This window comes from Ictidomys tridecemlineatus, chromosome 10 (assembly GCF_052094955.1).
Source record: "Ictidomys tridecemlineatus isolate mIctTri1 chromosome 10, mIctTri1.hap1, whole genome shotgun sequence".
Taxonomy (NCBI): Eukaryota; Metazoa; Chordata; class Mammalia; order Rodentia; family Sciuridae; genus Ictidomys; species Ictidomys tridecemlineatus.
The window spans coordinates 62409834-62437198 of NC_135486.1; the positions used below are offsets into that span (position 1 = coordinate 62409834).

Sequence of the window (27365 nt, forward strand, 5' to 3'; positions counted from 1 at the left end):
AACAACAACAAAAAACACAACCACTCCAGGGCTCTGTACATGAAAGCTGGAAACAAACTATGCAAGCTATGTTCAGAGCACTAAGTTCCATCTGATCCCAGTGAGAAAGTACTTGGGTAAGTGAAGTAAAAGCATTCCTTTATATTCTCATTATAAGTGAGAATTCTTTAACCTAGCATTTTAAGCCCAGGATCATTACTAGGAAATACATTCACAAGGCAGAGTTGGGGGGGAAGAGGGTGAGTAAAAACAAGAATAATGATCATGATCAATAAAGACAACCAATAATCTTTATTTACAATCATGAAAAGTTTAGCAACTGTTGACCACCCATATATAACTCTTGTGGCTAAAAATTTAATCACATATAGCACAATACCAGAATTTTTTTCAGGTAACAAAGAATTACACAAAATATCTGGGGATTTTTCTACAAAATACATTATGTTTTAAACTATATAGTAACACATGCATATTCCACCTAGAGAAAGTACAAATTTCAATTAAACAGTAACAAACATGAAGTAAAATTTTAATGTTACTGTTGTGTTTTCAAAAACTACCAATTCATAGGTCACAAGTGTATGCAAAGGCATTACATATGGCCATAAAAATCTATAGTCTACAGATGTTGCATTTTTATTTTACTAGAAATATGTGCAAAATGCTCAACAATGATTGGCTAATAAATACTTACTGAACCCTACTTACAAAAAAATCAAATTTCTAAATGCCATAAGGGATACCAAATATAAAATGTGCAGTCCCTGCATACAGGAAAATGAAGCTCTATCAACTCTCTACATAGCTATTTTAAAGATCCACTAGGTCTTCCGTGTGTTACTTCCCAGACAGGATTTTCAAATCAGCTGTAACTCACTTTCCCTTGACTGCACCCCTTGTTCACTGCAGGTTCTGCCTGTCAGAGATCAGCCACCTCCTATATACCACTCAGCTTGATAAGATAACTGAGAGGATACCAGCTTGCCATTAGGTGAATGCAGTGCTATTCTTTTCCCTTGTTGACCTTTCTTTATACTTTGTGCCTTACTGTATTTTATTAGAAAACTATCTTAAAAATAATTTTTTTTTCTGGAAAGACCATTTTATTCTACACAGTGACACTATTTAAGGAACACAAATTTTCCAAGAACATTTTTCAAATTAAAATAAAAAGTGGAAACTGATGACCAATTTGCCAAGGATTTCAATAACCAATCTAATCACTGGTTACACGTAAGAAATGAAAGCCACATTTCATTTTATATTCTTGTTGGTTAGTTATTACTGGGTTAGTGGAATGAGATAAGAATACAGAAGTACACTTGTCTCAAGTGCAAGGAAAGAAAAATGAGTAGATATTCTACAACAATTTTTGAATCTTTCTCAGGGTTTATGACTAGACTTGGGATTAGCATTCCCACTTTGAGGCTACTAGACGTGGTCTAAGTGCAATCAGTATTAAGTTTGCTTTTAAATTTACTTACTTTTCAACTTAGTCTCATCCCAAGTAATAATATTCTTGCAATCACCATCTGAAGTATAAAAATGTGTATTTCTAATATAAACTAATAAATAATCATCAAAATCTTAACATTCATCTTAGGTCCAAAGTCATCTCTTGTACCTTCAGTAGTGACACATAATCCATGGTAACTTGTTTGCCTGCATCTAAAAACAAATGCTGCAAAGGTAGCATTATGATGTAAACCAACTAAGGCTGTGGAAGTCTTCATATTTCACACGTAGGATCCATAAACAAACTGACTCAACTCCTGGGTTCATCCACTTAAATCAGCAGTCCTCTACAGGAAGGAGAGCATAGGCTTCTGATGGTTACTTCTGTTTTCTCTGTTTCTTAGCCTGTCTACTTTTCTTCTGTCCTTTCTTTTTCTTTTTAATCAGAACAGCCTTTTCCCCAATAAATACACGTTTCGAATGTCCTGCATCTTTGGAAGCAGAATTAAGACTCTGCTTAAATTTAATGACTTTTTTCAAACCTGGATTTGAATTTTGCTGTTTTAATTTTTCCTTATTCACAGAACGCATGACTCTCAGTTTTCTTCCCATTAGCTCAGAATTATTTAATTTCAGAGCAAGATGAACAGCATCTGTGTCCTGCAATTTAAAAAAAAATCCAATACGTTAACTTCCAACAGAAATGCACCTGCAAAGGGACTAATAAAACATCCACAATACTGAACTGCATTGATCATCAAGCTTGCACAGGAGCCCTACTCTAGAAGCCCAATCTCGTGTGTGCTGCTGTGCTCCTCCTGGCTAAGCTCCACACAGCCCTAGGGGCCCTCAAGCTGCCTTGGCAAATCCTAGGTGAGTCATGGTCAGGCCTCATTGCTCCATCGTAAGGGATCTCAACTAACATACATACACCAATAAACCTTCTCCCAAGGCACCTTTCTGTAAAAGTCCTACTGTATGGTGAGAGCAGGGAATTCTCCATTACAGTCCTGAAGATATGGGATTAGACATTCTAGAGTTCCACACAGCTCCAAAATCCTATTATTATTTTACTTTAATAAAGAACTATTTTTTTTAAAGAGAGAGTGGGGGGGGGGGAGAGAGAGAGAGAGAATTTTTAATATTTATTTTTTTTTAGTTCTCGGCAGACACAACATCTTTGTTGGTATGTGGTGCTGAGGATGGAACCCGGGCCGCACGCATGCCAGACGATCGCGCTACCGTTTGAGCCACATCCCCAGCCCCCAATAAAGAACTATTAATGCTAATTAACCTGAATGTTTGTTAAAGAGACTCTACAAGCTTACCAAGTGAAAAAGACAAATCAGGGAAGCAGTAAGATCTCTAGAATATACAACATAGGGCAAGCAACTAAAAAGTAGTGATACTTATCAAGTCTTTAAAATGGTGATATACTCTGACCTACATATATCCCAGTGGGGTGCTTCCTAAAGAAGTAATCCAAAATGCAAGGAAACACATAACCACTATAATTCCATTATTTTAATGAAGAACAGAGAACACTGATAACATTAGGGAAACACTATAGATCATGTTACATCACTTACTGAAACATGCTTACATGACAGAAAATAAAGCAGGGTTGCAAAGCTTTATGTTTGCAGATGAAGGAAAAAACTAAAATGAACTATATAAAGGGGTTACTGCTGGGTAAGAAAAAATTAAGTGCTATGTAAATACATTCTTTTACTACTTAAAGCTGGGCATGAAACACTGGCTAATAATTAGTGAATGAAATTTAATCTTGTGCAAAGACTAAAATTCTCTTCAGATTTAAGTAAATTATTTTTTTCCATTTTATACAAGGTGGAGATTCAGATATTTAATCCCAGTAATATCCAATATCTACAAAATTACTTACTTAATAGTGTTAGTACGAAGAAAGGGAGAACCAAAACATTTTTTGGTTAGGTGCAATTACAGCAATAACACTCTACCACTGAACATCATGAATTTAGTTTTCTTCTACTTTTTTTTAAAAAATATTTTTTAGTTGGTGATGGATCTTTATTTATTTTATGTGGTGCTGAGAATTGAACCCAGTGCCTCATACAGGCTAGGCAAGTGTTCTTCCACTGAACTAAACCCCAGCCTAATGAATTTAGTTTTCTTAAGTTGGAATTTGACATGAAAATAATAATGACATTTGAATGATGACTCAGCATTGACAATTCACTGAGCACTTCACGGGATAGAAAAAATGCATTAGTCTTCCATACCTTAAAGAGCACATAGCCAAATCCTTTGCCTACTCCTGTAACTGCGTCTCTCACAATCCTCACTGCCACAATACTCCCACAGTCCAAAAAATGCTTCTCCACGGCAGATTCTTCAACTTCTAAAACAAATTCAACCACAACAGAAATAAAAATTTGCCTTCTCCTTGGAAAGCTTGAGATATTTGATATAGCAAGTTGAACGTAGCCAAGAACATATTGTTAGTTACACATATCCTAAAATTATGTTAAGCAAGACATTGAGTTATGACTGCCCCTTATTTTAATAACAATATAACAAACTTACTGAATGGGAGATTCCCCACAAATACTGATCTCTTGTCTCTCTGAAACAAAGAGGGTTAATAAAAATCACTCAATGGATGAGAAAATGGGAAGCACCCTAAATCCTCCCATCCAGCATACCCCCACATCTGAAGGGTCATGCACCTTCTGACTTAACCATGCTTCTGCCCTCTGTGTGACTCTCACTATTCCATCTTCCCAATGGACTGAGTGAGCAAAGACTAGCAAGGAGGGCCTTTTCCTTTAGAATGGCACTGACACATAGTAGTACTCAGGAAAGGCTTGATGTATTCGGGATTGACAAATCATTTCTGAAAAGGGTCAGACAGCAAATGTTATAGGCTTTATGGGCCATGTGGCCTGTTAAAACTACTTAATTTTGGCACTGTAGCTCAAAGACAACCCACAGATGATACAGAAACAAGTGTGGTTGTACACCAATAAACTTTATTAACAAAAACAGGTGGTTAGATGGGTATGGCCCTGAGGCTATGGTTTGCTGAAACTATGAGAGGATGCCAAATAGGCAACTAACATATCTCAACTAGACCATTTTAAAAATTTTGTTTTTGGTACTGGGGATTGAACCCAGGGGTGCTTAACCACCGAACTACACCTCCAGACCTTTTTATTTTTTTGTTTTGAGACAGGGTCTAAGATCCTTAGGGCCTCACTAAGTTGCTGGGGCTGGCCTTGAACTTGTGATCCTCCTGTCTTAGCCTCCTGAGTTGCTGAGATTACAAGCATGCACCACTACACCCAGCTCAGCTAGACTGTTTTGACATCAAAAGAAACACTATTTCTGGGGGTGAACCCCTACAAACCATTCTTCATCCACTTACAGACGCCTTTGCCAACAGTGAACCTGGCCCCACTGCTCCCACATTTGAATTTCTGGACCAGCTCCTGACAAATCCAGATTCCTCTGCATTGATCTGGCCTTTAACTCTTACTACTGCGTTCACATCCTATCCACCCAATAACACTGTCAAGCTCTTGCCAGTCCCTGAGCAATGGGGTTTCTGTCCCCACTGTTAATACTGCCTTTTCTGCCCAGATATTGCTATCACTCAAAAAAAAAAAAAAATTCCCCTCCTTATGTAAATATTACTCATCTTTCAAAAATGATATGAGATCCCTTCTCCTGGAAGCCCTCCTGTCTCTTCTTGCTGACATGTCCTCAAGTGCCTCATTTCTGAATTGAGCATCTTGTGCACTTGTAACAGTATTCACAATAAAGCAGAATCACAATTTGTCCTTCTACTCATCTCCACTATATAGCATGAGAGTTGAGACTATTCCTTAGAATTAAACACTGTCTAGTGAGTAACTGAACTTTTAGACCTCAGTCTAGAAAACAAGGTGTTGGGCCAGGTGTCATGCACTCTCCATCCCAACTTTCCATAATCATTGAGAGTGACAGAGTAGAGAAATCTTCAAGGGGAAAATGACTTGTTCTTAAAGGCAATGCAGATGCCAGTCCTTATATCCCAGCCCCAGCACCAACTCTGTGATCCCAGAGGACAAAGACTGCTTCATTTTCCTTATGTTCACATTACTGATTCCACTAATTACTCCCAGCTAATCTCACAAGAAAATATTTCTTTCCATAAGGTTCTGGTTAAGTTCTTTAAAGTAATTAAGTACTACTTACAGATGAGGTCTCAGATGCAAGATCAACTCGAATACGAAATCCATCTGCAATTTGGGCCCCATTTCTGTATTATAAATATAAGAGGGAAATAGCTGTTAAAAATAAGCATTAAGTTGGGACTGGGGTTGTGACTCAGCAGTAGAGCTCTCGCCTAGCACATGCAAGGCCTTGGGTTCGTTCCTCAGCCCCACATAATAAATAAATAAAATAAAATAAAGGTATTGTGTCAACTACAACTAAAAAATACTTATAAAAAATAAGCACTAAATTACTTAAGTATCTGTTCCAATGTGAATCTGCTCTAATGTGAATAAAAAAAGTCTCCATAGAAATAACAGGATAATCATTCTTTACAAACTTCGGAGGCATAATTACCTGTTCAGTGCTTTTGTAGCAGCAATCTCATCCTTAAACACAATATAAGCATTAATGTTTTTCTGATCAGGATGAATTTTACGTCTACACAAGAAAAAGAAAAGACAACAATGTGAAATTTGTTAACCTCAAAGTCACTAAAATAAATCTAGCTTTTTTCCTACTATCTACACATATGACAAAAGAATTCCTGGGTGGAAGTTTCATCTATTTGGGTAAATATGTAGTAAGAATTCCAAAAGAACAAAGAACTTTCATGGACAGCTTATTCAGTCAACAGGTCAATGCCCTGGTAGCCAAAGTCCAACCAGCAGCCTCTATGACCCCTCGAAGTTACAGTCCCTCCTTTCCCTTCAAAGGTCATCATCAGGCCCATGTTTGTAAGAACTGCTTTCTGCAGTGGTGCTATCGCTCAAGTGTCTATTCCTAAACATTACACTTGGCTCTTGTCCATTTTTTTCACTCAATATGTCTTTGGAGTATCATTTAATTTACAAGATTCCCCCATCTCTTATTGTTTGAACAGATCAAGCAGGTTCTTAAACACTGTCTAGTGAGTAACTGTGCCTGAATTTTCCTGCTGTAAACTAGCAATGTAGTCCAACATGTACCTTAGTCATGTATTTTTTGGAAGCTGACAGCTGGATCCAAAAGATTGATAAGGCTCGGACTCGGCCCTTTTGTCAGGACCATAGATAGGTTGCTATATTCTCTGATGGGGAGACACATTATGACTGGTTTTCATTCTTTCTTAATGACAACAATCATTAAGATTTAGCCCTTGGTGCTACTCAAAGGCTAAATCCATTAACTCAGTAGGTTTTCAAAATGGTGATACAATTTAGATAAGTCAAAAGGACCTCATAATGACTAAAGATCTTTTCCTGAAGATGTCAGCCTATTGTTTTGAAGCAACAAAAATGCTAACACATGAATAGGTATCATTAAGAAGGAAACTGAAATACAATGCACAGCATGGCTCATAGCATTCTACAATAATATACTATACCATTTAATAATATTGTTATTTTATTTTTTTGCAATGCTAAGGATGAAAATCAGGGTCTCACACATGCCAGACAAGCATTCGACCACTGAGTTACACTGCCAACACGGATGAAACCAGCTGCAATTTATTGGATACCTAACATATATGAGGCACTGAGCTAAACATTTTATGTCTCTCATTTAATCTCACATCTCAGATATGGGTATTATTTTTTAAATTTTATGGATAAGGAAGCTGAGACTTGAGAAGTACATGACTCTGATCCTAAGTCTAGGTCTGAATCAAACTCTAGCTGACTCTATAGAGCCCTGCTCTTTCCACATAATACACAGCTTCTGATGACATCCAAATCTGACACATTCTAGTGTTATCCCCAGGAACACATGAATGCCACATGGTTTTGTTACTCTGGGAAAAGGCCTCCTTAGCATAGGGAACACAAAGGGCAAGCATGCAGTTCTGCTCCACTTGACTTGAAGAAAGGCCTTGAAACAAGCCTGATGATAAGCACCAATAACTAATGACAGAGTTCTGCTCTTCTACAGAGAATGCAGAAGCCAAAAGAACATCCTCCTTCTGCCCCTAAGAAGAAACCAGATAAACTATAGCATCATAACTTTTGTGGAAGCTATCAGAAAGCTGGAATTTGGGGGAAATTACAAGCTTTTAAGCTAGGAACCAGCACCTCTCTAAGGAGGAAACAGCAGGAATGCTAGTTCTGCAGGGAGCTGGGCCTCAAGAAAAACACCAGAAGCCAATGATGCAGGACTATGCACCCACCCCTACCACCACCTCCACTGGTGTACGCAGAAAAGACAGGAATGCATTCTGGGGCACTCACTACAGCCAAGAAAAAGGAATGACCAAGTCCCACCTGGATTCTTGTCCCAATGGAGAAGACTAAGCCTTTAGGAAACAACGGTAACCCTGTCTTCCAGGGCACAGAGACCACTGTGGCTGAAGGAAGAGAGGTCTCCTACTACAGCAGAAAGATGGGAAATGTTCTACTATAGCAGAACTAACAAAGGTATAAGGCAAATTGGGTGCATTGGTGCACACCGTAATTCCAGCTACATGGGAAGCTGAGGCAGAAGGATCACAATTTCAAGATCAATATGGGCAACACAGGGAGATCCTATCTCAAAAAATTAAGAGTTGGAGATGGTAAGACACCCACTGTGTTCAATTCCCAGGATCAAAAGAAAGAAAAAAACATAAAAGTAGAGCTTGGGTGCACAGGAAGGAGGGGCTGACCAGTAACCTCCCGAGACACAGACTCCTGGGCCTGCCTGTGCCTGGATTGAGCCAATACAGTAGAGATCTCACTGTTCCCCACTCCCACCAGATTACCAAGCCAACCAACAAGCAATGGCACTCTCTACAGTAAATCTTCAACAAAATTTAATACTTGCAATTCTTTTTATTTATCTATCTACTTATTTATTTACTTTGTCATGCTGGGAATTGAGCACAGGGCCTCATGCTTTGCCAGTCAAGCACTCTACCACTCAGCCACATTCCCATCCCCAAACTTGAGATCCTTTAAAAGGTATCTTTAAAAAATATCACAAGCCAGCATGGTGGTACACTCCTGTAATTTCAGATACTCAGGAGACTAAGGCAGGAGGATTCCAGGCCAGCTTCAGCAACTTAACGAGACTGTCTCAAAAATAAAGGGGCTGGGGTTATAGCTCAGTGGTAGAGTGCTTGCTTTGCACACGAGAGGCATTGGGTTCAATCCTCAGCAATACATAAAATAAATAAACAAAATAAAGGTTTTGTGTCCAACTAAAAATATATATATTAAAAAATGAATAAAATTTAAAAATAAAAAATAGAAAAGGCCAGAGATGCAGCTCAGTGAAAGGGCATGCCTTGGTTCAATCCCCAGTACAAACAAGCAAACCACCACCAAAAACTGAAACAAAATGTTTGAAACATGTAGATCACAAGGGCTTTCATACATACAATATAGAGAACTCTTTACAGCTCAACAGAAGACTGAAAAGTCAAGAGAAAATGGGCAAAGTTTTATAGTGCTTCTTCGCCAAAGAACAGATATGAATGTCACTAAGCACATAAAAACAATGATTACCATCTTTAAGTCATCAGCAAAACACAGATTAAATCTATAATGACAACCTTTTAGCATGGCAAATTAAGTGACTGACAATACAAGTGTTGGCTAAGCAACTGGAGGTCTCATTTCCTGCTGATGGGGATATGAAATGCCGCAACCACTTTTGAAGAAAATCTGGCAATTTCTTAGAAAGTTAAAATAAACCTACCATATGATCCAAAAATCTACCACAGACACTTTTTTGAAAGAAAATAACTATACCCAAATATTTTTAGTATCTTTATGTCTGATGGCCTAAGACTGAGATAACCTGAATGTTATAACTGTGAATGGACAATTTTTGGAATTTCCACAATGGAATCTACTGAGCAATAAAAATAAATAAACCACTGATGCATGCAATAGAATGCCCAAATCTCAAAATAATCATGCTGAGCAAAAGCCAGACAAGAGCACGTACTGGGCCCAGGTGCAGCTCACTGGTAGAGTGTATGCTTAACATGTACAAGGTCCCGGGTTCAATCTCCAGCATCCAAAATTAAAACAACATATTGTATGATAAAGCCATTCATATAAAACTGTAGAAAATGAAAACAAAGACAAAGTAGGTGAGTAGTTGCCCTGGGACAGGGGTGAAGGAATACACTGCCAATGCACCAAGACCCCTGGGGCTAGAAGTATTCACATAATCATCACCTTGACCTAGCAATGATTTCACAAGTGCCCACATACATTAAAATTGTAGAATAACACTTCAAATATGTTGTTTCACTGGAGATAAATTAAACGTTAAACATTTAAAAAATTTTTTTGGTTTATATGAAAACGCAAAAAGTTTTACATAAGCACAATCCCCCACAGAGTCAGATCACAAGACAGAGAAAACATCTGTAACTCCTATTTCAAAGGGTTGATTTCATTAACATCACAGTAATCATTAAAACCAACAATTCAAAAGCAAGAAAAAAAGTATCAAATGATTCCTTAATACTTAAAAACATTCACGCATAAGAGAAATGCAAATTAGAAACACTTTCACTCACTGAGCTGCTGCATACTATTTTTATAAAGCAAAAAAACGCTACTGTTGGTAAAGGTGTGGGAATATGAATAAGAATATTAATAAGTGACCAACACCACAGGATGGCAGCCAAAATAATGAATGCAAACATCCTTTCTGTCAGTTGCTTGTGACTAAAACACTCAGGGTCACTCCAGGAGAACTGGGCTGCAGGAAATAACCACACAAGACAGAGAAATACCTTTATCTTTGGGAGTGCTGTGACAGCTCCTCTGACCTTAAAGGTCTACAGAAAGAGAGAGAGCAGAGACCCCTTTTATTGAGGAGAAGCCATTCAAATGAGGCAAGGGATCAGGTTTCAGGGGGCTGAGTGTAGCTTCAGGATGTCTGCTGTCAGCAGGTTGATTGACTTCTAGGAAGGCCACACCCAAGGGCAGAGTAAGAGAAGAGGAAACACAAAGGGCATTTCCATGGAACATTCTATCCTAAACAGGGCACAGGGTTATATCACAAAGAAAGAGGTGAGCATAGCTTGACCCATGGGGCTGCAGGAAGGCACATCTACACATGAAGACACATTTGGTTGCATTATTTCTACCCTCAAGATTTGGGCTACCATCTTCGACTACTTAAAAGCAGCCAGATCACCGGTGACCAACAGTGCCTCAAACCAATCAGGAGAGGAAAAACGCCGGTCACATGACATGACAGCCTCCCACACCTTTCTAATGGAACAATTCACCATCATGAATTTATCCTACAGATCAATTAGCACATGTACAAATTATCTGAGTACAAGTTTATTCACCTATTTCTGCATTATTTGTTATGGCCACAAAACTTGGAGGAAAAAATGAATGACCATCAGTGGAATGTTTTCCAAATAAATTAAGATAAATCTGACAAGATACATTCTGAGAAAGAATTACTTTTATACTAATACAGACAGATCTCCAAGCTGTGCTCACTAGAAAAATGGAACATATGGAATAGTGCAAACACCAACTATCACTGAGTTCAAAAGCAGGAGCTGTGGGGGGCAACTCAGTGGTAGAGCCTAGAACATAAAGATCTCAGTTCTATCCCTAGACTCCTCCCATCCAAAAAACAGGTCATCTGTGGGGGAAAGAATATGAAAATACATACAATATGCCTCAAGAAGGTCGCACAAGAAACTTACAACTTAGGGAAAAGGTACAGGAAGGAAACTTTTCATAGTACACACTTTCATGTTTTGTGGGTCTTAATCATCCACTTCATTATCTATTTAATTAAAAAACAAACAAACAAACAAAATCCCCAAAAAACAAAACACAAAACCCTGGGGAAAACAGAGACTGATGGCAATCACAGTATGCAAATTCCAATTTTCTGGCATATCCCACCCAAACTTCTCAATACTGCTATAACATAATCTGGTCAGAACTTCTGTTTCTGTTGAAATTTAGGTTTCTGAGTTTCAGCCTCACACAGAAATAAGTGTTTATATACCTCAAAAAGAAGGGCTGCACTACACCAAGTCTCCCATTCCCCAAAGCATCTGCACAATACCCCAAGTTGAGGACCTACACATTCGGTCACCTCAACAAACATTGTGGAAGTCAGTCAATACTTATCAAGTACTAACCACACATCTGGCACTACAATGGTTATGGGGAAAGACCAGCAAAAACTCTGCTCTACCAAACAACTGCAAATTACCAAAAAAGCCATAAACATGTTCAAAAGGATTGAAATGCTTCTACCTTAGTGCATCTTAAAGACACCTCTGTCTCTGAAATATACCATTTGAAGTACCATCAAGAAAAAACAGCCAACAGAGACAATAATATAAACCGTGCATAAAGCTGAAAGGGAATGAGAAATAAACCTTCCATGTGGAAAGAGGGAACAAGACTTGTATGTTACTCTTAACACTGAGTAGAAAAAGGGGGCATCCCTTTTTGAACCCCAAGCATCACTTCCTGTATGGTCCCCAAACCCTCAGGGAACTTCAAGTGGCTACAGGCTGGTCATTTTTAAGATGATCGGCAAAACTAACTACAGAATTCTCTGTAAAAATCTGACTAGCCATAGCAAGTATATGCACTCCTGATTTTTAGATGCACCTTGCTCAGTCACTGATACATCCCTAAGAACTGAGGAAATGTGGTATATACAATTGATAGCAAAGAATTTGGGCACAAAACATCTTTATTTTCTTCCAAACACTATAAACATTCTTGAAATTCTCATGGCACATTTTCAATAAATTATTTTCCATACTTTCTTGTAACTACAATTTAAATTAATATTTAAATATAAACATCTGACAAATTTATATGCTATCACAGACAAAAGGAAATAGTCAAGCACACTACATGATCAAATACAAAAATCTATGAAAATGCTAAGTAATGACCTCAATTTTTAACAAAAACAGAAGACAGGTTAAGACAACTCCTTTCCTTGAATTAAACTTACTTTATTGCTGCCAACTTTTTGGATAGAGTTCCCTCTGCTGGAATCTGTTAAGAGGAAAAAAAAAAGTATTACAGAAAATTCAATATTTGAAATATTACTTCAATAATTTCCTTTCGATTGAAGCCAATATTTAACTGTCATGTTGTGATCAGAAGCATTTTAGGGAAATGATCACATCAGAAATAACAGTCCTGATGGTACGTGAGAGGGATATCCTGGCTCAGGACAGAAATCCCTACAGATGCAGAACCCACGAGGCTGAACAGGCCAGGTCTGCCAGATGGCCTAGATGAAGTCAGCACACTGCTTTCATCAACCGCCCAGTGACTCAAAGGGGTAGAGACACCGGTAATGAAGGCATGAGAAGAAAAGGAAAATCATTTCATAGAGTGAGTAAGAAAAGAGCAATGCTTATAGATTAATATCTTGTTTATCTTATATAATTTTAAACATGTCTAACTAAATTAGTAAATAATGTAAAAGGATTTGTTACCTCATCCGTATCTCTAAGTATTTATGTATTCTAATTGGAAAAACATTCAGTGCTTTCTTAAATTGGGCAATATTCAGGATCACTTTATTTGCAGTCCTATTCAACCTATTTATTTAGCAGTACTGGGGACTGAACCCATGGGGGCACTATCATTGAGGCACATCCCAGCCCTTTTTATTCTGAGACAGGATCTCATAAATTGTCCAGGCTAGACTCAAACTTGCAATTCTCCTGCCTCAGCCTCCTGAGTTGCTGGGATTCCAGGTGTGAGCGACTATGCACAGTTTAGTCATATACAGTTTTTAAGAGTGAATGAATCAGGCAGATAATACTTTTTGGAAGAGGTGGAATTTCAAGTTAAAACATTTATAAATGTCAGGTCAGTAATGTGCCAAACACAGCTTGGGTACTGAAAAGGCCAAGGTGAAAATACACCAAGCCTGCAAGCTCACAATCCATGAATGGTGAATCTCTCTAGGCAGTTGTTAAAAATCTCCAGAGGTGCTGGGAATGTGGCTCAGGCGGTAGCACGCTTGTCTGGCATGCGTGTGGCCCGGGTTCGATCCTCAGCACCACATACCAACAAAGATGTTGTGTCCGCCGAAAACTAAAAAATAAATATTAAAAAAAAATTCTCTCTCTCTCCCTTAAAAAAAAAAAAAAGAAAAAAGAAAAAAAAAAATCTCCAGAACACTTTTCCCTCCTCTTACTTACCTAGTAAGTTTATACAACAAAACTAAGAAATTTGAACTATTTCTTCTTTTCTCAGTTTGTCTTACTCAAATTGCTAATGTATAGTCAAACTCTCAATGTAGACAGAAAAACAGTACAAGACACAGGGCATATACCTGTCACTGAAGATAATACATAAATGCAACACCAAGCAATAAAGCATACACAAGAACATCACTTTTACTTATTACATGAGCTTATTAAATTATGTAACTAGTTTGACATTCAACAACAGACACTGAGAGCCATCTTCTCCTGTGCTAGATTTATACCTACTGACTCCAAAATCTAAAGCTCTTCCATCATCATTATTACTAAAAAGTCAGTTAGTTTAATTCACATGAAAAATTTTACAACGATAGAAATTTTAAGAGGGGGAGAACTTACTAGAGAACGAAACCGTACAGATTCTATTTGTCCATACTCCTTAAAAAATGACTTCAGTTTCTAAAATTCAAAAACAAAAACAAATTAGTCCATTTTCAGAATATCAAGTAGGAGTCACAAAAAGTAATGCCATCGAATTGTCTGTCAGTCTTTTTAAAAAAACTTTACTTATTTATTTTTATGTGGTGCAGAGGATCGAACCCAGGGCCTTGCACATGCTAGGTGAGCGTTCTACCGCTGAGCCACAACCCCAGCCACTGAGTGAAAGTTGAAAGCCAGCTTTCACTTTAAGAATAATCAAGGAGGGCTGCGGTTGTGGCTCAGAGGTAGAGCGCTCGCCTCGCACGTGCGAAACCCTGGGTTCGATCCTCAGCACCACATACAAAAATAAACAATGAAATAAAGGTGTTGTGAACAACTACAACTAAAAAGTAAATAAAAAAAAAAAAAAGAATAATCAAGGAAAAGCAGATGAGTACTGTTCAGTCAGAAGGAAAAAAAGTTTTACTGAAACTTACAGTAAAAACAAAACACAATTTCAGTTCATATTAATGCCTATAAATTGCACAATACTTTTGTTTCATCTTTTAGTCTTTTATCCATGTTAGTTAAGGGTAGACTGGGATTTTCACATATTCTCTCATTTTTTTCACATTGGCTTAAAACAAAATGAATTTTAAAGAAGTTTATGTCACACTAAGAAATGCTTCAGTTATGTCTAATTGAGACCACCAGCTTGAACAAACTCCTAGAAAGCAAATTTTAAGCATTATTCCTATTCCTGGATGTGAAGAACACATAGATTTTATAGGTAAGGCAGTTTTATAGATAGGCAATAATTTCCATAACTCATTCTGTTTAAAAAATAACTTACAAATAATAATTTGTTCAAACCACCATATGCCACATGCCCTTCCCTTAAGCCCTTTATAATCTATCAGGAAGACAAATAAAACTATATTACTGAGCAAAATGTTTGATGGCCTACTAAAAACATCACAAATCAAATGCTAGGAGACAAAAGCATTAGGGAGAAAGGAAAAAACCACGACATCTCTTGTATTATAAGGAAGTAGAATTTATATGGTCTTTCAAAACACCAGCAGCTTTTTGATGCAAGAATTGTCAATACAGTGACTACTACATGAAAACAGTGCCAGGTGCAGAGGTACACACCTGAAATCCCAGTGGCTCAGGAGGCTGAGTCAGGAGGATCCCAGCCTCAGCAAAAGCAAGGCACTAAGCAACTCAGTGAGAACCTGTATCTAAATAAAATACAAAACAGGGCTGGGGATGTGGCGCAGCGGCCAAGTGCCCCTGAGCTCAATCATAGGTCCCTCCGCCACTCCCCCCCAAAAAATAGTAATGTAAGGGCATGTTTTAGATTTAGTGAAACTGACATAATTCAAGAAACTTAGAATGTATTCATTCTTTCACAACAGCAAATGTTTATAGAGCCCCTACTATGCTCGAGGTACATTCTCATGTATGAGAGACAGAGCAGTGAAGGAGAGAGACAAATACTCCTGCATGTTATTTTTTATCCCAATGGCATATAACAGAGATGAGGCCAGAAGAAAAAAGCTAGGGAAAAGCCCACTCTGACATTTCAAATATGATTTGTAAAAGCCTGAATTTGGGCAATGACTATAGAAATAAGAAAATGGGACAAACATTGGAACCAATGTGTAGTAGAATGATAAATGTAGTAATTGATAATAAAGTTACATCAATGACTTATCAATTATGTGCTTACTCATAGTGAAAGCGTAGATAAAGTTATTAATTTCTTTAAATATTTACAAAACCACAAACTCACCTTCTTATTACATGTGACAGGCAAGTTCCCAACAAATACAGTCCTCTCATTCTTTAATCTTTCTTCTTCTTGATTGATCTCAATTTTCTTTCTTTGACTTACATTGTAGCTGTGATCTATATCATTAGGTACTTGTCTATCAGTTACTTTAATACTAGACTGGGAATTTTTCCCTTTCTGTCCTTGTTTCTGATGAATTTCTTCTTCTAAATCAGCACTTGCTAGAGCACTTTCCCTAATTTTAAGGCAAAAACATAGAATGAGAAGTTATGGAAATAAGCATTTGACCAAGTATAATTCTACCCTCCTTATTAGAAACATTTCTCAGGACTTGTGGTTTTTCTAAATGTAAACTTACTACAAATAAATATATCAAAAGACTTAAAGTAGCATAACTAAAAAGAGACTAGGAGACTTAGAAAATGAATTCTATTACTCAGGAGTTAGAAAAAGTTAAGCACAAATTTTAAACACAAGCTAAAACCAACCAGGCAATAGCAACAGCAACAAAAGTTCATCTAAACAAAAGTCAGTTTATTCAAAGCTCTCGGAGATTTAGTTTACACTTCATCCAATCCTAATTTCAGTCTCTGCTCTACAATTGGACAATGCAGCATTCCCCAGGAATCTAAAAAGGTTTATATGGCCACCAAGCACTCACTTTGTAAAAAGAATCTCGTCAATAGAAAAAGCTGGATCACCAAACTTACAAAAGTTCTGTAATAGTTAAAAGGCTGCTTATCAAAAGTAAACTGGTGCACATAAAGACATAAGGTCTGACATGGATTCAAAGAGAGAACGAGATAGGGAATCTTAAGAAGTGAGGAGAAAGAATGGGAAGTGGGATTCACCCACGAGCAAATACTTGCTAGTTCCGACTATGTTCTAGGCTCTGAGGACATGAAGAACTATCAACCTTTCAATAGCAAAATCCAGACAGTCCAAATTCAAAACAGAAAAAAATATCAGCTAAAATACATGGTATAGGAACTTAAAAGAAATAAGAGAAACAAGATTTCTAAGAGGAGAAAAGCAGTATCTGGCACACAATCCTCAAGAAACATGGGCTACAAGTACTTCTTCACCAGACCAAATCTCCACTACAGAGAGGGTCCACATCTAGATTTGCTCACCATGGTATGTCATGTCACATCCAGATCTGCTCACCATGGTATGCCATGTATACAGTAAGATGGAAAGGAACTACGATGACATGGTAAACTAAGGTCCACGTCAAGAAGAAACATCCATGTTATGCAAAAGCACTTAGATTTCTATTCTACAGAAGACGGGGAGCTGCCAAAGATTGAAAATATCTAAAAAAGATCAATCTGAGCAACAGCCAGAAAGAAAGAAGAGGTCAAGGATGGAGAAAACAGTCGAGTAAGGAGATGATTACAACAGTGTGTATCTAAGAAGAAAACAGATTAATCAGAACAGGGATGGAGGTGGAAAGAAGAAAACAAATTAAAGAGGTAATTAAAAGAGCACTGATCAGGTATGGTGATGCATACCTATAATCCCAGTTACCTGGGAGGCTGAGGCAAAAGCATCACTCAAGCCCAGGAATACCAGGCCAGCCTAGGGATAAAGTGAGACCCTGTCTATTAAAAACAAAACAAAACAAAACAAAGTACAAGCATCTGGCAACTAATGGCTCTTGCAGGCTTAGTCAACTGGCTTAGTCAACTTACAAAGTTAGTGGAACCATCATGCCCATAAACAGATTTGATGAGGAGAATCATCTCCATTTAAAGCACATGGCACAGATGTCAGTAGGAAAAAGTTAAACAAGTCTAGAGATCAGGAGAAATGTAAGAGGGTGCACAAAACAAACAAAAAAACAAACAATGCCGACAATGAACAGTGAAAAAAAAAAATCAAAGTTCTGAGAAGATGACCAGGAACAAGAACTTTAAGGAAAAGCAACATTTTAAAGAGACAAAATGAACCCACATTAACAGTGAAAAGGAAAAGACAAGCAAGAAGAGAATTATAAGAAACTGCTTTCAGAGAAACCAACAGCTTCACAGATGAAAGCAGCAATGTAAAATGTGATGGAGAGGACAAGAGCTGCAATGCTCATTATATACGACGAGTAAGTCAAGATGCATCACCAAGCACTGTTATATGGTTTGGACAAAAACAAAAACACCACCAGACTGTAAGTCTGTGGGAAAATTCATAAATCATGAAAAGGAGCCAGGCATGGTGTCACACTCCTCCAATCCTAATGACTTGGGAGACTGAGGTAAAAGGATGGCCAAGTTCAGGGCCAGCTCCAGCAACTTAGGAAGGCCCTGAGCAACTTAATGAGGCCCTGTCTCAAAAAAAGGGGCAAAGGATGTGATTCAGTGGTAGAGCATCCCCAGGTTCAATTCTCAGTACAAAAAAAAAAAAAAAAAAAAAAAAGTCACAAAATGGGGAAGAGTCCAACAACAAACTACTTTTTCCCAAAAGTACAAATATGAAGAAAAAGACAATGGGAACAGTAGCAAACACACAACAACCGTGAATGGGGGTTTTTGGTTGTTGGATTTCTTTTTTCAAGAAGAGAATCTTGAGCATGTTAAATGGTTAAAAGTTCAAACACAGTGCAGTGTGCTGTGGCTCAGTGGTAGAGCGCTTGCCCTGCAAGAGAGCCCCTGGTTTCTATCCTCAGCACCACATAATAAATAAAAATAAAGATATTATGTCCATCTACAACTAAAAAAATATATATTAAAGAAGTTCAAAGACAAAGGAAAAGAGAAGAAAAGGAGAGGATCTGATAGCACAATCTCTAAGGAGGCAGAACAGGTTTGTGATAGATGCAGCACAAGTGGCAGAGATAATTTTGAACAATCCTCAGCACAGACAAAAAAAAATTAAGAGAAAAAATTTCCTCCCTAGGAAAACCAAACTGACCTTTTATAAACATTCTGAAATAATTACTGATAAAACAAACCATAAGTTCGATTCCATATGGGGAGGACACTTTGAATAGGGCAGAGGTGAAACAGGTCTGTCCTAAGGACTGCCAACAGTGGGTTTCTTATTCTTTGCAACTTCGTATAAGATTTTTACAAAAAATAGGACGAAATATGAAGTGAGAAAACAACTAGTATGCATACTGCGGGCGTGTGAAGTTTCATTTCTTACCATGCGATTCTTTAACGTCGGCTAAGAGAACTGTACCAACCTGTCGGCCAACCTGGCCTCCGCCTCGGACAGTTTCTTCCTCGCTTTCGTCTTTTTTGCAGGTTCCTGCAAAAGTGGCCTGCGACCCTGGGGTGGGCTCTTCTCTCGCAGCTCGCGCCCCCGCTTCCGCGAGGCTTCCTGTGAGGAGCACGACGTCAGGCCGCGCCGAGCACCGGGGCGCTCAGGGGCCTTCGGGGACGCCGCGCTGGCTCACCTGAGGCGCGGGGACGTACACCGGGCGGGCCCGCGGCGTGGAGGCGCTGAAGAGGGCTGTCAGCGTGGTGTCGCTACCTCGCGGAGCGCGCAAGCCGCCTAACAGGCTGTCGGCGACCTGTCCCACCAGGTAGTCCCCGGCCGCGCTCCCTCCGCCGTCCTCCGCGCGCGCCCTGCGAAAGGACCCCGATAGTCAGTCGCGCCCCAGCGAACGCGCCCCTCGCCCCCTGCGCTGCCCACCACTCACGTGCGCCTCGCGCTTTTCTTTTTCTGAAGCTTGTTCTTCCCCTCTGAGGCCATTCCTCGTGCAAGACTTCCGGAACTGCCTCAGCAACAAACGTCCCACTCCGACCCCCTTCCGCCCGTGACCACGCCCCTTCCGACCTTGGCCACGCCTCTACGCTCCCGGCGGCATCTTGGCGACCTTAGGGGTGCCGCGGCGGGGCGGGGTCGTGAGTTTGGCCGGCGTTGTCGAGGTTGTCGGAGCAAACTGGTGTGGGAATGAAGGAGATGGTCCAGTGCTTGAGGCATGGAGTATGAGTAGGGTCCAGCTAGGCGGGGAGTGGGCGAAGAGCAAACCGTGGGTAGTTGAGGAGGGCGGGGAGGCCTGGAGGGCTTGAAGGCTGCGGAGGGGAAGTGCGCCTCGCGGTCGGGGAGGCGGCGCGACGGGCGCACTGCGCTTTTGAGTTCTTTTCCACGATCCTCAGACTTGACATCTTTTTTTTTTTGTTTATTGGTTGTTCACATTACAAAGCTCTTGACATATCGTATTTCATACATTAGATTGAAGTGGGTTATGAACTCCCAACAGACTTGACATCTTAAAATGCAGCCGCAGCTCAAGCGTTCGCACCTAGAGCTGCTGAGATCCTCGTGCCGCCCGCGATTCTGCCTAGAGACACTGGTTCCTCCAAGCTCATCTCGCGGCCCCCTTCCAAACCCTTGCGTCCTAGCCAGTTTCTCCTGCCCTCCTCTGTCCATCTTTTGCTAATTATTCGCACTGCCTTCTTAAAGGCGTGACGGTAAGGATTTACGTCCTATTCATCCATACTTCGTATCTGTTCACTGTACCTGGTGAATATTCGCTAAATTGACCTTTATGTAATAAGATGGTATCCAATTCAGTAGTTTGGGTTATAGAATAGGATTTGACTTGCAATCTTTTTGAAACAGCCTTGCTTTTGAAAGTCGCTTAACATAAGTTGACTGGAAATACATGTGATCTTTTTTTGCCCTGTCCAATAACTATGAAGAACTCACGCAATATTCAACTGCTTGACCCTGCTTTTGATTACTGTGCTTCCTATTTTGGTTTCCGGTAGTGTTGGTATCCTTTTTATTTAAAATATAAAATGATCCACATAAGCAGTTGGTGCAACTTATGCACCTTGCATGTATCCTACATCAGATCTATTGAAAAACTCTTCAGTTTTCCTCAGAATGTCTCCCTATCCCATTCCTTCTCTATGGTGTGTCCCTAACGTTCCAAGAATTGTCTCTACCTAAAACACTGTAGTCTCATCCTATCTGGTCCTGGGGACTTCCAGCCTCCACACTAGCCTATGTCTGATTGCCAGGTAAATCGCCATTTTGGGGTCATTTACTGTCTGCAGATACCACAACTTTCACGTGCTGATACACTGCCATTATACACTGGTTCTCCCAGACCAAGCAGTTCACTTAAAATTGCACTTGATTTTATGCCTTACCATAATTGCACAACTAAGCCATGAAACTGTACCATTGAAACATTATCTTATGAGTGCATAACCCTTCACCTGATGTTAGTCCCAAATCCCTAGATGACAGGTTAAAACTAGAAAAAAAGGACTCAGAAATGAAAGACCAGGCATATGCCTGTAATTCCAGGAAGAGGCAGAGGCAGGAGGATTGCAAGTTTAAGTGCTTCAGCAACTTAAGCCCTAAACAATTTATGGGGAACTTGTCTTAAAAAGGTCTGGGATTGGGGCTGGGGCTGGAATATAGCTCAGGTGGTAGACTGCTTCACATGTACAAGGCTCTAGGAAAAATAAGGTCTGAGATTTAGCTCAGTGGCAAAATGTCCCTGGGTTAAATAAATCCTTGGTCCCTGAGTACCACCCATCCTTGCAAAAAAAAAAAAAAAAAAAAAAAACCGGAAAGTAGTGTGCAAGAGACTGTTGTTGGAAATAATATAAAAGATTATCCTTACTGCCATTCAGAACTGTTTTTTAACCATTAAAATATCACTAACCCTTCCTAAGGCGTTTGGCCAGGTGCAATGGCAGATGTCTAAAATCCCAGCAACTTAACAGGGTCTAAGTAACTTAGACCCTGTCTCAAAATTAGAAATGGCTGGGATGTACCTCAGTTCCCAGGCTTCAATCCCTGGTTCCAAAAGTAAGAGAAAGAAATGTTAGGGGTTTCATGGATTCTGCTCCACTTTATCAGAAAATTGCCTAAAGTTACTTCAATAAGAAACAAACCTTTTGGAAAACAATATAACATCTCAGTTTTATAACATACTGTAAGCTAACCTAATAAATGTACTTTAGGCAATCCTTGGTAGACTTGGGTCAAATTCTAGATATATAATGAAATTCTCAATCCCTTTAGAGACATTAGTAAAAAAAGGGGCATAAGCATATGATTACCAACAAAATTGGTAATCATTACTCTCTGGAGCACTGTCTGTAACATGTTAGGGTTTTGTGATGTGTAAAATTGAAAACAATAGGATAAAGGAAATTATTTAGCCAAGTATCTTTCTACAAGCTTTCTCACCTTTTAAATAGTCAACACCGACTCCTTACAAAGAGTATGCTCTATGGAGCATTACCAGATGTATTTGAGAATACATTTCTAGGGCACAATATTTAGAAACTCATTTGGGGAAGCAGGTTTGACAGATTTTAAAACCTCTCCCTTAAAACTAATTTCTGTAAAATAAAGGATCCTCCAAAGATGCTTTAATGCATATTTGAGATTTTTGTGTCCAAGTTAATCTTCATTGTCTTAAGAACTTTTTCTTTTGTTGGAAAATCCACTAAATGGGAACAAAAAGCTAAATGTTGATTGTAGAAGATTTGGAGCATTGCAATGGTTTTCAACACAGGTACACATTAAAATCACTGGAGTTCAAAGCCAGACTCAACAACTAAGTAAGGCCCTAAGTAACTAGGCAAGACCGTATCTCAAAATAAAAAGGGCTGGGATGTGACTTATTAAGGGCCCCAAGATTCAATACCTTGAACAAAACAACAACAAAAAAACCCTCATAGACGTATCCCTTCCCTTCATTCCTGTCTTACTCCACCTGACCATCCTGCCATCTTTCCCATGTGAATCTGCATGGAATAAATACCTTTGTCTCCTTCCTCCAGGACCTAATGAGTATAATAAATTCTGTTTAAAAAAAAAAAATCAAAACTCAGGTACTGTGCCAGACCAATTAAATAGAACTCTCTGAGGTGGGGTTTTAGTATTAACTTGTTTTAGTAATGCCCATTTGATTCCAGATTGCAACAACAAGAGTAAGGCAGACTTAATAAAGATCTAGTTAAAATTTTAAAAAATAGCTACTGGTAATGTTTTTTGTGTTAAATGAAAATTTTTAATTTTTTTTTCTTCTTTGGAGAATGAAGTCTTAAGAAAAATACAGATTCAAGTGAAACAGTGTATGTACTTCAAAAAGGCCTAAAACAATCCCTTTTCTGATTTAAGATGTCACAGGAGAAGACATGTCTCTGAAGAAGGGTTTGAGGAGTTTCCAGAGAGAAGGGAAAATTGACCAGTGCTATTCTTGGCATGTGTGACAAAAAAATAATTTCAGCAAGTGCCAGTCAGAGGCAGAGACAGGTTTATTTAGGAAAGCAGATATTCAAAGGAGATTGGGGTAGTCGGATACCTTGGGGTAAAGCAAGGATTATGCATTCAAGGGAAAATATAGGCCATTTCCAGAGAGAGGCAGCAACCTATTGGTGCAGCATCCATGCTAGAGGCTAGATCTAAGGTGGACCCAGGCAGACTTACCTAATTTTGCCCAAGTATTTCCTGCACTTGCAAACTACTCTCTGTACACTGGCACAGGCGAGGGCATGTTGCTTGGGAGCTGCATTTCACAGGTGCTGCATTTCAGTGGCTTACAGGCACTTCCTTTGGAACTCTCTCTTCCTTTATTCCCAAATTCCTATCAATCATCTCAAATGGACTTTTTAAAAATTTTGAGGCTAGGGATTGTACTCTGTCTTATGCATGCTAAGCACACATTCTACCACTGAGCTACACCTCCAGCCCTGGTGAATGGACTTGTAATATTTAAAGATGGAATATTCCCATTTTTATATGTCAGTTAACCATTTGTGCTAATATATATACTAGCGGTATATGTTCTAGTTAGTTCATTACATATAGTAATGAACTACAATTATCTTTTAGAAACAAAATCAAGGATTCACAAACTATGGCATTTTATTTCAGAGCCTTTGCTTACATTTGTACAATATATTACATAATTCTTCATTGTTTGCAGATCCTAATATATACTTTATAGCTTTTATTCTATAAGCTTTTTCTTCAACATTTTGCTGTCAACAAATCTTTACAGTCCTGTACAAATCTGAGTAACTTGAAACCATTTTCAACAAAATTAGTTACTATAAGCACACACTACAAGACTGAAAATGCTTTTCTTAGAAAAGTTGAATGTAAAGGATTAAGGATTCTGACACGTTAGCATCTACAACAAAATGCTTTGAAATTCTCACGTCGTATTGCCAGAAAACAAACAAAACATGCCAGCCCCATTCAAAAAAAGTACACAGAACTACAATTAAAACAGTAAAACAGTCTGTACAGCAAAGTACTGTGTATTAACAGTGCCAGGTATTAAATAGCTTCAATGAACACATCCTCAATATACAAATGTCTTACAAAGGTGAAGAATTAAATACAAGTGCCAAACAGAACAGAGATTGGAATCATACAACATAAAGTCAATACAAGTGAAAACAATTTTGCGTTCATTTTGGATTTTATACAAGGCATTTAATTTTAAAGGCCTATCACCCCAATTAGCTATTTATACTTAAAATAACAACCATCTTTCTCAAGACAGTTCATACAAACCTTGAACCATACTAACACAGTTTGTTCCTGAAGTCCTTTGTTGTAGCTCATAATAAAATAAGCAATACAAATGAATTATCTGTATTTAAGGGGAAAGAAACATTTACAAGAAAACACAAAAATATAACTGTTATAATTCATTATGAATAAATATACACTTTGAACTGGCTAATTACAATCTTTATACATTGTTTAAGATTTAATACAGTTTATTAGCCATTTTCTTTTTTCACACAATGTATTATATCAAAATTAAAAAAAAATACTGATTTATAGAAAAATGGCAAAGTACAGTAGTTCCATTCCAATTTGAAGGGGCATGAAAAGCCACTGCAAGACCTTTTAGCCAAATTCAAACCTGTAAACATGTTCAGTCTTTTTTAAGGAGAATCTTCAATATTTGGTTACCAGGACTGATGTCTAATATCCTGTTAACTGCAGGTTTTGAATTTATTACATGTGCTTGACTTATACAATTAAAGCCACCCAAAGGTGACTTGCTTTAAAAAACAATTAGCTTGTACAAATGAAAATAGGTTCATATTTTTCATAAATAAATGGAAAAATATCAAATGTTCCAGCTTTAACAAAATACGAGGGAATACATATACAGTAAGTTATCTTACATGTTCTGGCCCACCCCTTAACTATGCTTACTGTATTGTCTCTACAGGCAGTGAAAAGCCTTCTTTTGCCACAGTGGAAGGCCTTCAAGTTACCAGACACGCAATTCCCAGACAAGTTGGAAACAATTATTGCTTGAGGAAAAGCAGTTCATTGTACTTTTTCTTCATAAAAAAGTGCACTTAAGTGCCAAGTCAGCTTGTCAAGAAACAATTTTTAAATACAAAATAGTGCTTGTCTGATTTTTTTTTTTTTTTTTGTGCCACTGTGCAGTATAAAAAAAGACGTGGCCCTCAACAGCCATTAAGTGCAAAGTGCTTTAGCAAGTCCTGCTGTCACCTGCACTCAACTGACATTCCATTTTGTGATGCGCTGGACATTGATGGTTCAGCCAACGTTAACATTACAGCAGCTGTTATGGAACTGGATGAAGGGGAAGAGGAGGAAGAGGACGTAGCAGCACCTAAGGAAAAGGGAGACCAATAACTTAGTAAATTATGTCTAACAACAGGAAAAAACATTAATCCTCTGAACTAAATTCTGTTGTACTCTTCAAAACTGTTAGCTTAAAAGATAAATCAGTTCTCACTACCACCACTATGATAAGGAAGAAGTCAGTGTGTTTCCAGAATCTTGACAGTGCCCAAATACAGAGGTAATGAAAGAGGACAGATCTGCATGTCTCAAGGGAATGGAGGGAGGGCCAGGGAGGGACTGGGTGCCTGCCTGGTCTATAAGACATGGAAACAAACTACAGGAAACACTTTTTGCAATAAATGCCTCAAAGAGCTTTGAATCCAATGGGAAAAGTCTGTATTATATTCCCAAAATCTTTTCTTCCCTCCTAATGCCTCCGTTCGTTCTGCGTTTAGAGCTTTCTCATAAACTTATACAGTGCTAAGAATGGGAGGGTAAGTTGCTAGGGGGAGGTCCATAGTTCAACAATTGCATTCTTCACTTGTTTTACAAGGCAAATAAATAACACAGTTATTTTCCTCAGAGAAGTTCACTCATTGTTATAAATTAGTGTTTGAAAAGGAAGATTTTTTTAAAAAAGAATAATATGCCCAGATTAAAAGAAAAAATATATATATTTAGCACAGAGGAAGAAGCTGGAAAACCAAATCTTCCTCTCAAATAAGACCTTCCTAATCCCTGAAATTCTACACCCCACTTTTACCAGCTACTTCATATTCTTTAAAAACTGAAGAAAGACTGGAAAGTTACTGTTCCAAGGTCGTTGAGTATATAGTATGTTTTGGTCCTGGGGACTGAACCCAAAGGGGCAACAGCCTCATCCCCTGCCATTTCAATTTTTTTACTTTACTTTTTATTTTGAGTTCTGTCTCCCTAAATTGCTTAGGTCCTTACTGAGTTGCTGAGGGTGGCTTCCTGCCTCAGTCTCCTGAGCAGCTGCAATTACAGATGTGCACCATGGTGCCCAGCCCAAGGCCTAATTTTTAAAAGAAAATTGCTTTGGAACATCGTGTTCCAATTTGTGTACACATCATCTGTGGGAGATTTCAAACCTCCAACTGCAGAGCTGAGTAGATTTAGAGGGACTTTGTAGACTTCATAGCCTAAAATATTTACTATGGTGCGCACAGAAAACATCTATAACCTTTGTTCTAGAGAAATTTGATCTCTAGAATTTTGAGAAATGATACACAAATTTAAAATCTGGAGATATAACTTTTGAACACAAGTGGAAACTGTATAGTATCTGACTTTTTGAAAAACTACATTTTAGGAGACTATTCCACAGTATATACAGCTCTTTTTCCTTTTCAAAGTAGTAATCAACTGTATCTATGAATCACAATATTTAAATTCTGGTCTTTTGCTGTTACCAAAAAATGTAATAAATATTTTGAGCATCATAAAATTTTAAATCTATTTTCATCAATTTGATGAAATTTAACAATTTCCATCTGCTGTTTTAAATATCAATATAATAAATTTTGTGGCTACATATTTGACCTAGAGATCTATACTTAGAACTGGAATTATCAAGTTATTCAGATATATCTGACAAAATGTTTACAAGCTAACTATGTAAAAGCATTCAGCAATGAATAAACATGTAAATCTCACTATTTTTTTCCCTAGTATTGATTTTAGATATATATAGGGTTTTGGGGTTATCCCCCCACCCCCAGCAAACAGTGATACCTTACTTGATTTGTA

General features: G+C 38.4%; 2 protein-coding genes and 1 long non-coding RNA gene across 5 annotated transcripts in view; 1 reads left to right on the top strand and 2 right to left on the bottom strand.

The window, feature by feature from the left end:
* Positions 1-272: 272 nt before the first annotated feature.
* Positions 273-19852, bottom strand: Rbm34 (RNA binding motif protein 34). The gene is made up of 11 exons (XM_005320365.5): positions 19696-19852; positions 19450-19621; positions 19237-19373; positions 16056-16290; positions 14237-14296; positions 12625-12668; positions 6052-6135; positions 5677-5740; positions 4024-4063; positions 3720-3838; positions 273-2118 (listed from the first exon to the last, which is right to left on the bottom strand). The coding sequence occupies exons 1-11, from the start codon at positions 19746-19748 to the stop codon at positions 1837-1839; spliced, it is 1290 nt and encodes a 429-aa protein (XP_005320422.1). The 5' UTR covers positions 19749-19852; the 3' UTR covers positions 273-1836.
* LOC120887662 (uncharacterized) lies at positions 19670-26516 on the top strand. The gene is made up of 2 exons (XR_005730975.2): positions 19670-19982; positions 20232-26516. It is a non-coding gene; the product is annotated as an uncharacterized LOC120887662 (long non-coding RNA).
* The window catches only part of Arid4b (AT-rich interaction domain 4B), a 140892-nt gene continuing 137406 nt past the window's right edge, over positions 23880-27365 (bottom strand). For all 3 annotated transcript variants that reach the window (XM_013356408.4, XM_040278636.2, XM_005320363.5), the window contains one exon: positions 23880-25641. In XM_013356408.4, the coding sequence (XP_013211862.2) occupies positions 25514-25641 (128 nt within the window). In that variant the 3' untranslated portion in view covers positions 23880-25513. The remainder of the gene's footprint in view (positions 25642-27365) is intronic.

Excerpts from the sequence above, each read along its gene's own strand:
- Rbm34 (XM_005320365.5), bottom strand. The coding sequence starts at position 19,748 with ATGGCCTCAGAGGGGAAGAACAAGCTTCAGAAAAAGAAAAGCGCGAGG. Across the intron at positions 14,297-16,055 it reads CTGTCACATGTAATAAGAAG|AAACTGAAGTCATTTTTTAA; the intron begins GTGAGTTTGTGG and ends TTTGAATTTTAG. Across the intron at positions 5,741-6,051 it reads GCTACAAAAGCACTGAACAG|AAATGGGGCCCAAATTGCAG; the intron begins GTAATTATGCCT and ends TTTATAATACAG.